The sequence below is a fragment of the Chenopodium quinoa genome, unplaced genomic scaffold (assembly GCF_001683475.1).
Source record: "Chenopodium quinoa cultivar QQ74 unplaced genomic scaffold, ASM168347v1, whole genome shotgun sequence".
NCBI lineage: Eukaryota > Viridiplantae > Streptophyta > Magnoliopsida > Caryophyllales > Amaranthaceae > Chenopodium > Chenopodium quinoa.
The window spans coordinates 3,252,760-3,269,076 of record NW_018743697.1 but is presented as its reverse complement, the minus strand read 5'-3'; the positions used below and the strand labels follow the sequence as shown (position 1 = coordinate 3,269,076).

The 16,317-nt window shown below is 33.9% G+C and overlaps 3 protein-coding genes across 3 annotated transcripts; all 3 read left to right on the top strand.

Moving 5' to 3' along the window:
• The first annotated feature begins 758 nt into the window (after positions 1-758).
• LOC110683967 lies at positions 759-2,549 on the top strand. The gene is made up of 2 exons (XM_021860362.1): positions 759-1,296; positions 1,580-2,549. The coding sequence occupies exons 1-2, from the start codon at positions 780-782 to the stop codon at positions 2,359-2,361; spliced, it is 1,299 nt and encodes a 432-aa protein (XP_021716054.1). The 5' UTR covers positions 759-779; the 3' UTR covers positions 2,362-2,549.
• Positions 2,550-4,623: 2,074 nt separating this feature from the next.
• Positions 4,624-7,132, top strand: LOC110684275. The gene is made up of 2 exons (XM_021860714.1): positions 4,624-5,411; positions 5,999-7,132. The coding sequence occupies exons 1-2, from the start codon at positions 4,718-4,720 to the stop codon at positions 6,766-6,768; spliced, it is 1,464 nt and encodes a 487-aa protein (XP_021716406.1). The 5' UTR covers positions 4,624-4,717; the 3' UTR covers positions 6,769-7,132.
• A 2,809-nt stretch (positions 7,133-9,941) lies between these two features.
• Positions 9,942-15,834, top strand: LOC110684487 (fatty acyl-CoA reductase 3-like). Its single transcript, XM_021860943.1, has 9 exons — positions 9,942-10,043; positions 10,630-10,823; positions 11,439-11,539; positions 11,873-12,056; positions 12,181-12,342; positions 12,617-12,698; positions 13,048-13,311; positions 15,178-15,305; positions 15,483-15,834. Exons 1-9 carry the CDS (start codon positions 9,942-9,944, stop codon positions 15,631-15,633), a joined length of 1,368 nt encoding a protein of 455 aa, XP_021716635.1. The 3' UTR covers positions 15,634-15,834.
• The last annotated feature ends 483 nt before the right edge of the window (positions 15,835-16,317 follow it).

Below are 16,317 nucleotides of genomic sequence, written 5' to 3'. Positions count from 1 at the left end.
TTGAACCGGGATAAAAACCGTTTACAACGCACCGTTAACAAACCGCAACCCGTCTGCACCAAACCGTTTACTACCGGGACTGTTTACAACCCGAACCGAATTAAAACGCTTAAGAATAAACCGAATCGAACCGATAACTATTTAAACCGAACCAAAACCGACCCGTGAGACAATTAAACCGATTCCAAATCGACCCGATTAAATACCGAACCGATTTCAAACCGAACCGAAACCGAACTGTTAAACCGTTTTGACAGTGCTACATATGACTATATGAGCAGGTTCACCTAATTACTGTTGACTTAGATACCAAAGAATTTGAGGCCTAATTTCAGGTCATGATCCAAACTATTACTTCGTACTATTTTTTGAATCTATTTTGAAATTTTTTTGCCTGCAACTAAAATTTAATTAAACCATGTAAAAGCTAATATTCAAGGTGCCTTACATTGCAACAATACTACTGACTTATTAAATTTTATTCAAGTATATAACATTGATCAATCACCATTAGTATATGTTATACAGATAATATAATGTGGAGAATTACCAGAAAATGAGTACAAAGTATAATTAACTAATTTTAGTATGACTTTGGCCTAACAAAATTTGGCCTGAATATCAGATAAACTCCTTAACTAAGTTGGTACACTCCCATTAGAGTGTTACTTCAACTCGAACAAGTGACAATGTTCATAGCAAGCTTATGTTATAAAAGGAAACATGGAGGAGAACATCCTTAAAACACACATCAAAACTAGAGTAATCAATCCAAGAAAATGAAGGGAGTAACATTGGTGGTCATAGTAGTTGTCTTCATCCTTGCCTCAGCGTTTGCTGAGGCAGGTCCTCCGAAACACAAGCCTAAGAAAGTGAGGTGCAATAACAAGTACTCCCCTTGTTATAAAAAAGATCTGTTTTGTCCTGCTTCGTGCCCTCGGACTTGTTCAGTTAATTGTAACAGTTGTCAGGCTGTCTGTGGACCTGTGCCACCACTTCCGCCTCCACCACCTAAGGTACAGAAGCCTAAGAAAGTGGAATGCAAGGACAAGAAGTTCCCTTCTTGCCACAACAAGCCTCTTTTCTGTCCTGCTTCTTGTCCGCGTAGTTGTAGTGTTGATTGTGCAACCTGTCAGCCTGTTTGTCATGCTGTCAAATCACCGCCTTTGTCTAGCCCCAAGCGTGTTAGGTGTATGAACAAGAAGTATCCGGCGTGCTATTACAGGGAGTTCACTTGCCCTGCTGCATGCCCTCAGACCTGTCAGGTTGACAGTGTCACTTGCAGTCCTGTTTGCAGTAAGCTAGCTCATCTCATTTTCCTTACTGTCTAATTCTTCCTTAAACTTACAGAAATACAGCATTGCCATTAGTAGTTGCACATTGTGAATAAGAGTTGCAGGCTTTAAAAGCATCCGAATTAGGACAAAAACATCATGAAACACCTAAAACTTTCAATGAAATTAGTCCTTTGATTATAAATTAATCAGCTAACATCAATGTATGTAACATACAGTAAATCGAGTCCTAGTGTGCAGTGTCTAAACAAAGTTACTAAATTCTCGATTTGCATCAAATGCAGACTGCAACAAACCCGGAGCAGTGTGTGAGGATCCAAGATTCATCGGAGCAGATGGCATAACATTCTACTTCCATGGAAAGAAAGACCAAGATTTCTGCCTTGTTACTGACTCCAATCTCCACATCAACGCTCACTTCATAGGCAAGCGCGATTCCAACGTGGGAAGGGACTTCACTTGGGTGCAGTCCTTAGGAATCCTGTTTGACAACCACAAACTCTACATAGGAGCTCAGAAAACTGCCACTTGGAACGATGTCCTAGACCGTCTCTCACTTTCCTACGATGACCACCCCATCACCCTACTAGAGACCGAGGGTGCAAGCTGGAAATCCAAATCTGGTGGTGTTACAATCACAAGGTCTAAACCCACAAACGCGGTTGAGGTAGAGGCAGAGGGCAAGTTCAAAATCAAGGCCGTGGTTGTCCCAATAACGGATAAGGATTCATTGATACACAAGTATGGGATAACCCCCCAAGAGGACTGTTTTGCACACCTTGACTTAAGCTTCAAGTTTAACTCCTTAAGTGATGAAGTAAATGGAGTGTTAGGCCAAACCTATGGAAGCAACTACACGAGTCGAGTTAAGATGGGAGTAGCTAATCCTGTCCTTGGAGGTGATAAGGAATTCCATTCCTCAAGCATGTTTGCTACTGATTGCGCCGTTGCACGGTTCAATGGTAATGGAGATGAGAATGAGGTTCGTTCTTATCAAGGAATTGAGTTTGCTGATCTTAACTGTGCTTCTGGCATAAGTGGCAGCGGAGTCGTCTGCAAGCGCTGATAAAGTTCAATTCTTAAACACTTATTTATTAATTAATTTCATTACAATATATATCAAAATGTTGTTATATTGTGTGATTGTTTGTTGTATTAGATCATGTTATTTTCACTTATAATTTCATTATCAATTGATGTACACAGTACACCATTATAAAATAAAGCTACTTGTATAAAATTTTAAGTTTGTTACTTGCTCTGTATCACTGTATGTTTTTAATTTCTTAGTAACAGCCTCTGAAGTCTGAAATGGTTCTAATAATGGACCGCCCCATGCATAGCCCCGGCCCCATATGACCATATCACAAGTCAGGTGGTTACCGCGGTTCAAGTATCTGATGTATGGAGCCCCGACCCAAGCGACCTTGAGAGGTTAAATGTCTAATAAGAATGCCTAATGAATAGTTAAGCTATTTAATTAGCTCAAATTACTTGGTGGCGAGTTTATTAAAAGACCAAAGTACGAGTACTACGTGTATGTTTTCTCTAAGAATATGTATTTCTAAAGAATTTGTTTTCCACCTATATTTCTATAATTCTATGTACTATTCCACTAGCAAATAATTTTTTTTATTTTTTATATTTTATGATTCTAGAATTTATATCCGTATTCGTTTCCATGCAACCTAATTTAGACCGTTAATTTTTTTAAACAAAAAGTCAAGCTAAGGCCTAAGGGTAACCTATGTCCTTAACCTTAGGTTACAAGTCTACAACCATGCATACACTAATTAAAGAAATTAAATATGACTTGTCATGAACGTTGAAATTAAACACTTCATAAACATTGTAAAACAACATATATGAAATATTTTCCCACTTGAACATGAACTGGATCGAAAGCCATGCATGGACGGCTTACTTCTTTTATAGTTTTATTTAGTTTATTTACGATTTAATTGATTCTACCAATAATAGTTGACTTAGCTTGCAAATGTTTAAGGGTCTAGGCTTCATTATATTTCAAGCCATTGACTAAAACAATGGATTTTACTCACATTAATTATTACGGGCTTCTAAATATGAAAGTAGAACTTGTTTTTCACATACATTAACAACCGTATAAAAAAATATTTCACATTTTATGTTGTACTGATGGTATAATTGAAGTACTACCTTCGTTTTTTTTAGTTGCGTTTTGAATTTAGCATTATTTATACAATTTTCTTTGACCGTATTTTGTAATTTATATGTAATAAAAAAAAAAGTCATGCGAAATCTAGTCATATTTGCCGCGATATATATTTCTACCAATCATTTTTTTTATTTATAATTTTTACTTAATTATTGGTATTCAAAGATATTAATGATTGAATTTGTGCATTATCAAACTGAATAAATTAAGAAATTTGTCAACTAAAAATGAAATAAATGGAGGAAGTATATATGTACTAATAAATTGATCGTGTGATGTAGAATAGGAGAGCCTATGAAAATTTGATTGCTATCTAGAATATCTAAGAAAAATTTGGCAACTAATTAAGGCCACAGCTATGTCAGTTTAGTCCATCTTAAACTATGATTAACTAAAAACAAACTTAATATAAACTTAATTATATATTTCAATTCGTAAATTGAGTCACATTGTAGGTTAACCTATGGTACATGACATTCACATAACCTTGCAGTTGATGACTTTCATAATAAACACCATACACTATAATACGGTAATTAATTAACCGTATGTCTCTCGCCTATAGTTCAATCTAAGTAACGTAAAATATAATCTAGCTATCAACACACTACTAGCATTAGTTTATATAATCTCTCCTCCTTAATTTGATGGGAGTACTAAAATCCCAAATGTAATAAGGTACTTAAAAAATGTTGTAATTTCATGTACTCGGTATTCTCTTGTGAAAATTTTGTTATGATGCTTAATTTTACAGGACGAATACTCCAAAGTCAAAACATATTCAAACATTTTAATTTTAGTTTTTTTCAGATCTCTTATTAATGATACCAAAACTTATTATGTATGAGTGAGTTTTCGAAAAAGAAAAAATTATATGAGTAAAAAATAACTGAAAAATGATCAGCTTTGTTTCTATACGCAATACTATTATGTACAACTTCAGAAAACTAATTAAGATACAATTTAGTTTTAAAAAAAATGAAGCTGAAAGGAAGGCCATCTCCATGTGAAAACTAGAGTAGAATACCATTAAAGGAACGCCATTTACAGAATATTACTTCTACTTAAAAACAACATTAAAAATTAAGATATGCATCTTATTAACTCCACTATAAAAGGAAACATACAAGTATTGGAATTCTCATTACCAAAACATTAATCTGTATCTTAAACACCTTCCCTTCTAATTATTTTCAATAATCAGTTACTAAAAACCTCCGCGAAAATGAAGCTTTCGCGGACTAGAGTGATGGCTGTCATCCTCCTCCTTGTCTTGGCTGTGGCCGAGGCAGCAGCCGTTGATTACACTTCCCCTAGTGATACAACTACTACCAGTCCTTCCACTCCCACCAAGGAGCCTAAGGATTCCAATGTCTCATCCAAAGAACCAAAAGAGCCCAAAGATAAGGAACCTAAGGAACCCAAGGAGCCTAAAGGGCCGGGGGGTACTCCACCTTATACCCCTCCATCACCACCCACGCCCACCCCGTCTCCACCAACACCCACTCCATCGCCACCAACACCTACCCCGTCACCACCCACTCCCACCTCGTCACCACCAACACCCACCCGGTCACCACCCACTCCCACCCCATCGCCACCCACTCCCACCCCGTCACCACCAACACCCACCCCGTCACCACCCACTCCCACCCCATCGCCACCAACACCCACCCCGTCACCACCCACTCCCACCCCGTCACCACCAACACCCACCCCATCACCACCCACTCCAACCCCATCACCACCCACTCCCACCCCGTCACCACCAACACCCACCCCGCCTTCATCCTCTAATCCTAAGCAAGTAAGGTGCATGGACAGGTACTATTCATCTTGCTACTATAGGCAGTTTACTTGTCCAGCTGCATGTGCTGATACTTGCCAAGTTGACTGTGTTACTTGTAGTCCTGTTTGTGGTAAGTTTCAATCTTATACTCCTCTACTCTATTTATTATTCAATTCGTTGATCATGTATTAATATACGAACTAGCTTTTAAAATTTGTACATTTTATTTTCAAAATTAAGCATTCCAAACCTGTCTAATGATAATGTTCCACACCTTCTAGTTGCATTTTAGTCTTAAGAAAAAAACAAAATAAAATAACCTTGCATGGATAATTTGCAATTTTTTTTCCATAGAAATATAGAATTACGTAAATTTTACCATAAATATGAACCAAAATTTAAGAGTAATAATTCATCTAGATTTTGGCAAATAATACTCCGTATAAGGCTTGATACACATACAACTATTGTATGTTGTCCCTATATACAACAACATTAGAAATTTGACACATCAACAGAAAATGGGAATAAATTAGGAGTCAAATATAAATTAAATTTAATAGAACTTGTGCCTATTATTTTAACTAATAGAAACATGACAGATTAAAGTTGTATATAGAGGGCCACATACAACAATTGTATGTGTAGCCTTTATCGGCTACATAACAACTTTATCAAAAAGTCTAGATTCTAATAATTTGGATGGTACACATACAGATTGCAACAAGCCAGGTGCAGTGTGCCAAGACCCAAGGTTCGTAGGAGCTGATGGAATTACCTTTTACTTCCACGGTAAGAAAGACCAACACTTTTGTCTAGTCTCCGACTCTAACCTCCACATCAACGCTCATTTCATCGGAAAGCGAACCGCCAACATGGGAAGAGACTTCACCTGGGTCCAAGCCCTAGGTCTCCTCTTCAACAACCACAAGATCTACCTCGGTGCCCAAAAGACCGCCACATGGAACGATGCCATTGACCGTATCTCCCTCTCCTTTGACGGCCAACCCATTGACCTCCCAGAGGAGGAAGGTGCCAGCTGGCAATCACCAGCTGGGGATGTTTCCATCACCAGAGCTAGGGCTACAAACGCGGTAGTGATAGAGGCCGAGGGTAACTTCAAGATCAAGGCAGTAGTTGTCCCAATCACCGAAAAAGATTCCTTGATCCACAAGTATGGTGTAACCCAAGAAGATTGTTTAGCTCATCTTGACTTGAGCTTCAAGTTTAAGTCATTGAGTAGACAAGTCAACGGTGTCTTAGGTCAAACTTATGCGAGTAACTACGTGAGTAGGGTTAAGATGGGCGTTGCAATGCCGGTCCTAGGAGGCGAAAGGGAGTTCCATTCATCCTCTATTTTCGCTACCGATTGCGCCGTAGCTAGGTTCAATGGAAATGGGATTGAGAGCTCTGAGGAGAGTATTGAGTTTGCTGATCTTAACTGTGCTTCTGGTTTCAGTGGACGTGGTGTTGTTTGCAAGCGTTGATGCATGAATTAAACTAACTTAAGAGTAGTATATAAGTTATTACTCATTTAATTATTATCTATTTCTACTTCTTTAATTATTTGATTACCAAGGAATCATGTTTAATTTGTATGTGGCATATTTATACTTTGATCAATTATTTGATTGTACAATAAAGAAAATTGTGAGCCTTGTAATGTGTAATTATGACCACTGACCACTGTTTTATTATTAATAATAAATTTTCAGTGTATGTTAGTTTAATAAATAAGTGAAAAAATTAAAAATGGAACATAATTAAAAATTTACGTATGAGGACGGAGGACAGATAATGATTCAAGTCATAGTAGTTTATATAAGAACAAACCTTCACTTTCTGCCCACCAGCTAATTAAGCTTGATTCTTTACACTTACATTCCAAATTGAGTCGGATTTTAATTTACAATTTATAGTTATTTATTAAAAATTTGTAATAATACGAATCTAATAAGATCAAACTTAATAATATGTTTCCTTATATATACACACATGATCAAATTTAATATGCAACTCAAAAAAGGGGTAGTATTAGCTTATTGCTATATAACTACGTTTGTTCTAAATTTATTTAAATTTCTCACCAATATTGTTTAAATTTCAACTGAAAAAAAAAAAAAAAAAATCGAGCATGTTCACAACCTTTTCAAGTCAATATTTATTATACTAAGTCTATGTCCAGTTTACCATCATTTTACTTATTTGATTTGATCTAATTATGAGACAATAAAATATGATCACAACTTCTTTTTTCTAATTTGATGTTAAATAATCCATAAGTATTAAACCAACTCTAAACAAATGAAATTTGGACCCGATGACCTCTGATAGGGATCGCCCATGCTCCAAAGTTAGTTCCCAACTACCTGTACTCTATAAATCTATAATACTCGTACACAGATTATGAGTTCGGTTTTCGGGTACCGCCCATATGTTTAATATCCATACATGGTACTTGTATTTAATTGGTCATGTGATGATTGTTCATTTGGGCCTTAGTGATAGGCTGATGCCCACGTGGGTCGATGTCTACATGGGCTGTAAGCCTAATTGCAACTTCGTTACTTTCACCAAATATTACATTCGTTACATATTATTTGTAATTTTAAATGATCACGCATACTTTTAGGCTAGATGAGTTTGAGAGTTGAGAGTGCAAATAAAAAGATAAAATATGAATGTATGTGATGAGGAGAGAGATAAAAACAAATGATAATTTAAAAAGAAAAGAAAACATTTATGACAAATAACGATTAGCATACATTTTCGGCAATAGTTGAACATAATACTTTTTTTTTTTTTGAACTTAGATGTTAATGATTGAAATAACAGATTGACAAGCATGAGATGAGAAATATTGTATTGAAAAAAGAAAAGATATTAATTAAAGACATAGACTTAACTTAGACAAAGATTTGAAGATATAAGTTATAATGTTCAGGAAATTTTGACAATTACCACCTTCTATTATGTCCATTTTAGCAATTACCACCTTGTATTTTTTTTTTTGAAAATTACCACCTTCTATTTTCAAAAACATCAAAAGTTACCACCTTCTCCACCACATGACATCATGTGGGCCCCACCCTTTACCTTTCCCTCCTATTTCCCCTTCCTCACTTCGATTCTCATCTCCCTTGTCTCTCTTCTCTCTCCTTCACCATTAATGGCAATCAATTCTTCCTCACCCACCTAATACTTTCTGAAAATTTACTTCCTATTGTCACATCCTCTCTCTCCCTCATAATTCTTGGTCAAAATAGTTGCTAAATTGCCCAAAATCGTACCTTGTTCCAGGCGCACTATCATAGTACAATTGGGTTGGAAACGTCATTGTTGAAGGGGGGGACCAAGCTAGGATATCTCAATTAGTTCACCAATTGAACACCCTCACCCCTAATTTGATTCACAAAACCCTAATTTCAACCAGGTAATAATTCACAATTTGTTGTCAATTAGTTCATCAATTGAACACCCTCACCCCTAAATTGATTCGCAAAACCATAATTTCAACCCTAATTTGTTGTTAATTTGATTCGCAAAATTACAATCATAAACCCTAAAACGCATTGAAAACCCCTAAATTAAAAAATTAAGATGAACAACATACCTTTCTTTTGGGAATCATTGTCATGTTGCAGCAATCACCAATAATTGTTCGTCAATTTGGATTTAGAGTAGTGAATTGAAGTGTTCTGATTTTTTGGGGGGAAAAAAAGTGAGAGGAGGGATGAGAATCGAAGAAATGGGAGGGAAAGGTAAAGGGTGGGCCCACATGACGTCATGTGGTGGAGAAGGTGGTAACTTTTGATGTTTTTGAAAATAAAAGGTGGTAATTTTCAAAAAAAAAAAAAATACAAGGTGGTAATTGCTAAAATGGACATAATAGAAGGTGGTAATTGTCAAAAATTCCAAATGATCATTAACAAATATGAAGACTTTATAAAGTAAGGTGCTGGTAGTTGGGAAAATGATGTAAATTATATTTCTCCGATTTTTTTTTGCTTGACTTGTTTCTTTTATTACACTTGTCGATACATAACTTAAACCACTAATAAAATTAATTTTCTTTAAGAAAAAATTATAAAAGTTGTATATTATGATAGTACTTCAAAATCCCACACGGTTAAAGGGGTACTGGTGAAAAGTGTAAAAGTTAAACAATGTCAAATAATAAAAAAAGAACAAAGGAAGTATTTTTCATTTTTATATTTATTTTTTAGGGGAACATAAATTAGATTATGATGCTTAAGTGAGCCATTACTCAAAAAAAAAAAAAAAAAAAAAAAAAAAAAAAAAAAAAAAAAAAAAAAGCTCAATTGAACCAAACTCCTTTAAATATATTACTGGGACACCAGCTTGCACTACATTAAATGTAAGCTGCCCAAATAAATGGAGTATTCATTATTTTTTGCAATTTGTCAATATTCACTCAATACTAATCGAGTGTATATATATCTTTTTAAAAAATAATTAAAAAATAAAAATAATAGAGTGTATTACTGTATATATAAGCACGAGTGTACTACATTTCTATTGGAGAGCCACCACAATTTCTTAAATATTTTCTCTTAATTCCTTATAGTAATTATCGATCACCTTAGTTAATATTCCTCTTAGTATTATTCAATCACCTTAATATAATAATTCATCAAAGATGGAAGCTGAAAACGGAGTTGAGTTTCTTTGCAACAAAACTCTTTTAGTCACTGGCGCCACTGGCTTCCTAGCAAAAGGTGATGACCTTAGCCTCATCTATGCAACTAAATAGCTTAGAAAGGTGATGACCTTTAGGACTCGGTCGAATGGCAAACTACAATATTTTAACATTTTTATTCGAGCTTTTTAAGAGTTTGACTTGTTCGAGTTTTAGTCATCTAAATGTATTCATTTCCATTTTGAGACTAAACTTCAGCTGAATAAGCATCCCACATAACAAAAATAGCTTAAACACGACATCTTTTACATCTTTAAATGCATATAATATAATATTTGTCTTATTGTCTATTCAAAGAATAAAGGTAAATTTGGCATACATTTAATTTGTTTGTCTTTATAATTTAATTTTTTTTTCAAAAAATTAAACAAAAATTTAATTTCGGGAAAAGTTATACAAATATGTCAAAGTTACAAAGTATCAAGTTTGAATAAGCCTTAAAAACCTATATATACTTGTAGTTGTACTCCATATATGATTAAATTTATATCATGTAAATAAAATTAAACAAGGTTTTCACAAACATTAATGATCAGTTGAACAAGGAGTAATTAATGTATTTTGCTCGTATTTTTCAATGAAATACTTTTTCTCACATCAAGTTAATCATTTATTTGATTATGTATAGATTATAGCCAAGGAATTGTTTCAAGTGCTAAGAGAAGTACATGGAGCCAAGTTCGATTCATTCATATCTAAAAAAGTTGCACCAATTGACGGGGATACATCATTGATCAATTTGGGATTAAATGACGACAATGAAATATACAAGGAAATTGACGTTATCATTCATTCGGCTGCGGTGACTAAGTTCCAAGAGAGGTAATGATTTTACATACTTATCATAATATTTCAAACATAGTCGTGACATTTTTGGTTTAGAAAGACCAACTTCATGCTAGCAAATGACGTAGATAGCCAGATAGGATTTGACAGTGTCTTATCTGACATTTTTGTGGCCTGGAGTGAAAACTAAATAAGGCCCCCTAAGACCTAACTAATGAACTCTTATTTCATAAAAAATACATCGATGAATAATTTCATGAATTTTTAACTCATGTCTTAGCATTCACTTTGTTAATGGTTATTTGCAAATTTGGAATTTTTTATATTTCACAAATAATATCCTAAAGTTGCAGATAATCGTTAACAAAGGTAGTATATAATATTTTGTTGTTATAAACTCCCTCTGTCCCTAATTGTTTGCTCCACTTTCTTTTTTAACGTGTCCCCAAAAGATTGTCCCATACTATTTTTGACATGTTTTTCCACTTGCACTCTCTCTATCTCTCTTCTCATTGATATTTGTGTCAATCCATATGCACCATTTTTTACCCAAAGTCTTAATAAAGTGAATTTATAGTTTGGGGCAAACAATTAGGGACAGAGGGAGTAATGCATTAAGCCATTAATGCATGTCAATATATAATTACGCAGGTATAATCTGTCACTAGAAATCAACACCCTTGGGGCTAAAAATGTGTTGCAATACGCAAAGACGTGCCCAAAGCTGCAGATTCTTCTTCATGTATCAACTGGTTAGAATTTCAAATCACTTTGCATTCTTTTCTAATTATTCTCTTTCTGATAACTCTATTTCCCACAATCCTTAAAAAAACTACCCCTAAACGCATTCATCTCAATTTTAGCATAATTTCTTGTATAGCTGGTAAAAGAAGTACTAATATTAGCATTATTCTTGCTAATAAGCTACTCCCTCCGTCCCTAAATTACATTTCTGATCTACTTCTAGCATTTATTTCTCACATAATAGAGAGAAGTAGGAATACAATTTAGGGACAGAGGGAGTACCGAAATAGTAAAAGAAGTACAAGTATATAGAATAGATGATAAACTTTTTGTTTCATTAGCTTATGTTTGCAGACAAAAGGCAGGGCTAATACCTGAAACCCTGTGTAAGACATTAAGTGACATAGTTGGGTTAAACATTGAAGTAGAAAAGAAGTTAGTTGATAATAAGTTGAATGATCTCGCGAGGAAGGGAGCTTCCACAAAGAAAATCCGAGATACGATGAAAAGTTTAGGCCAAAAAAGGTGAGTTCACGTTTCGATTTTTAAAACAAATTCATTACTTAGCTAAGCTAGTTAAAGAAGCAAGTATAGTGTAAGATTTGTTATGTCATTGTGACTTTGGTTAATTGTGCTTCTATACATGTAGGGCGAATATGTACGGATGGGTTAATACATACGCGTTCACAAAAGCAATGGGAGAAATGCTTATATGGGAGCACAAAGAAGATTTACCAATTGTTATTGTTCGCCCTACAATGATTGGTAGTACTTACAAAGAACCATTTCCTTGTTGGATCGAAAGTGTAGGGTAAGACTTTTTTATAACTACGATTTTATTTGCTTAGAGATTATTTGATAAAACCTAAGCTACTTTTAAAACTTCGCTTATATGATTTTAAATTATTCTCGTAAAATAAATGAAAAAAATAAGGCGAGGAAACATATAGTATGATAATCGATGTATTGAAATGGTGCTTAAATTAATTTTTCAAGTTTATTCTTCTTTGGACATATCGACGTTTTTTTGAAGTAATTAACTAATATATAATTTGTTCTATTTTCTTTATGTTGTTTTTTCACAGAAGCATAAGCATGCTTTCAATTGTATATGGCAAAGGACTAACTCATTTTACACACGCTGATAGTAACGCTATCATTGATATGGTGAGTGGAATCTTATTACGGGCGTGCCAATCACGTGAATTTTCCCTCCTTTTTTCTTAATTGGCACGTGACATGATCAACGCCGAAAAATAAATGTCAATGATGACTTTTCGACTAAGGGTAGTCTCTTACAACCTTTATCCTCTTATTAGGTAGTTTCTTACAACATTTTTTTTTATTAGGTAGTTTCTCGCAAAGAAAGTGCTTTATAAGGTAGTTTTTAGGCCATGTTTGAGCTTTGACCTAAAAACGCATTTTCGGGCTACCCAAACCCGCACTTTTTTTCTCTATTGATGGTCCGCTCTATTTATGACCAATATATTATCGAATGGATATTGGATGATTGCAGATTCCAGTTGATATGGTGGTAAATTCAATAATCATGGGAATGGTGGCAAATGCGAATAAGCCATGTTTAACAATATATCATGTGGGTTCATCTATGAGAAATCCGTTAGCTCTACATAAGTTGGTTGAAAACAATTATCGATACTTTAACAATAACCCATGGATTGATGCTCAAGGAATGCCTGTGAATATTAAGAAAGCCTTGTTGGTGAAAGGTCGACTCCATTTTTCAATGCTTTTGGTGCGGGACATCCTTAAATTAATGGTACGTATTTGTTTAATGGCAATTTTCTATGTATAATCATATCGGTTTATATCTTATGTTTGGTATGATTAGAATATTTTTTTGTTCATTTGCAACATATATAGTCTCATATAATAATATAGGGATTACTCACTTATTCTGTCAGTGTTATAAAGGTTACTCGATCTGTTGTTTAATGATTATTCCATAAGTTGATAAGTATAATAAATTAATAAATGTAGGTAGTTATACAGTGTGGCCAACTAGATTATAGTATTATACGGAGTACTTAATACCAACCACTTTTTCTTTTCTTTTTTTTTTCCTTGAAAAATGCCAACCAGTCAACCACTTTTTTTTTTAATGTCAGCCAAATTAGTTGACAACAACGTTATTTATTTCAATTGAAGATATATACTACTCCGTATCTGTAGCCATGTACTCATGTACGTAGGTGGAATACGAGTATCTTTTTAGGGATCATGGTTACGATGAAAGACTGTCTATCCATTTGTTCAGTTTGTTATACTTCGTATATGATGTCATATTACTTTCAATTTTATTACTCCATAGTAAATTGATTCTACTATTAAAACAACAGAGGTTTTTCAGTGCGGCAAGCCACATGGTGTGGCAGAGGTTATTTGTAAGGTGTTACTTGTATTTTAGGGTTACTTATATGGGTTATTTGTAAGGTGTTACTTGTATTTTAGGGTTACTTATATGGGTTATTTGTAGGGTGTTACTTGTATTATGAGGTTACTTGTATGGGTTACTTGTAGGGGTGAACATGGTCTAGTTTGGTGTGGTTTGAGTCTAAACCAAACCAAACCGCAAAATACGGTTTGGTCAATTTTCCAAACCAAATCAAACCGTAATAATGCGGTTTGGTGCGGTTTGGTTTGCGGTTTATAATTAGACGATATTTTTTCCTATAAATTGTCAAATATTAATAAAGTTCAAATAATTAGCCTAAAGGGATTAAATTCTACTACAAATTTTTAATAAAAATAACAACCAACTAATCAAGTGCTAAGTGCAACACAATAACAAATTAACAGTGGAAAAAAACATAATACATTTGTCCAAAAAAATAATTCATACTACATCACACTACATTATAGTTATACGACCTATTGAATTTTAAGTATTGATATTTGAGATTGAGTATAGAGTATAGTAGTATACTGACCGTATAGTCTTCTAATGATTTTTTATTTTTTTTATAATATATAATAACTATTTTAATTTATTTAAAAATTACATAAATATAAAAATGCGGTTTACTGGTTTACGGTTTGGTTTGATTTATAATTTTTGAAAAACTAAACCAAATCGCAAACCGTATTTCCCAAAAAATCGAAACCAAACCGTATTTTTTCAAACCGTAAACCAAACCAAACCGCTAAACTGTGTACAGCCCTAGTTACTTGTATGAGTTACTTGTAGGTGTTACTTTTATTCTGAGTAACTACTACAACCTACAAGTAACTCTAAACCAAAATCCCATACCAAACTAGTAACACCCTACAAGTAATCCCAGAGTACAAGTAACACCTACAAGTAACCCCTGACCAAAACCAGTAACACTTGTACAAGTAACCTCATGATACAAGTAACACCTACAAGTCACCCCTGACAAAACCAGTAACACTCTACAAGTAACCCTTGACCAAAACTAGTAACACCCATACAAGTAACCCCATAATACAAGTAACATCTACAAGTAACTCCTAACAAAACCAGTAACACCCTACAAGTAACCCCTGCCGCACCATGTGATCAGCCGCATTCAAAAATTTGTATTAAAACAAAGCAATATTTTCAATGAAAATGCTTAATCTTTATAGAGTATAGACACACTAATTTTGTCAATATATTATGTAGGTGTTGAAAATAGTGGATGGAGCATCATGCCATAAATTCAATGTTAATCAAGAAAAACTTGAGTTTCAAATAAAAGTGTCAGCGACAATGGCGATGGTATTTAGGCACTATTTGTTCTTTGTTGGCATGTAAGTTCAATGATTTAAAACATACATATTTGTATGTATTTTTTATCTTTGATTTTTGGTGTTGCAAAAATAAAATTCAAATACAAATTATTGAAGATAGATACTACGTATATAGTATAATCTGATTTTAGTTTATAATAAAAGTATTAATAAACTGATTTAATATTATTATTGCAGCTTTGATGACGAGAATACCGAGAAGCTAAGGAGAGCAATGAGCAAAGAAGGAATGGATGGAAAAGTTTTAAACTTTGATCCCAATTGTATTAATTGGGATGACTATCTTCTTAACAATCACATTCCAGCAACAGTCAAATACTTGTTTTGATATTTCATTTCCTTAGCTTATTACTCTCCCTTGTATGTTTAGATGATGTTGTATCATTACTCATTAGGGTAACATGTAATATTAGTATTAGTTTTCACAATATACAAAGTAATGAATTTGGTTATTATGAATTATATATGTATATGCGTGGCCATCTTCATTACACTCGTACATATGTATTATATTATAACTTTATAAGCATGTAGGGTCTGTTCTCATACGATATTTTTATTTCAGTTCAGTTTAGTTCAAATCTAATAAGTTCAGTTCAGTCAATGAGAACAAATTCGTGGACTTTAATGTACTCTATAATAAAAATTAAGGTACAACTGGTTAATTATACAATGAAATTGCTATCAAATGGGTTAGTGAACATTTTTGGTGTATGTGTTTGAGAAAGACCCATTATATTATTATTATTAATAAACAAGGAAGAGGAGAGTATAACCCATAAATATGAGTATACCAAGAAGCAAAGAAGGAATGGATGAGAAAGTTTTCAGCTTTAATCCCGATTGTATTAATTGGGATTACTATCTTGTTAACAATCACATTCCAGCAATAGTTAAATACTTTTTTTGATATTTCATTTCCTTTCTCAATCTATACTCTTTTACATGTCGATTTATTATGCATCACATGTACGTACTACGGAATAATTTTTATTTTGCCCCTTTTGCCAAC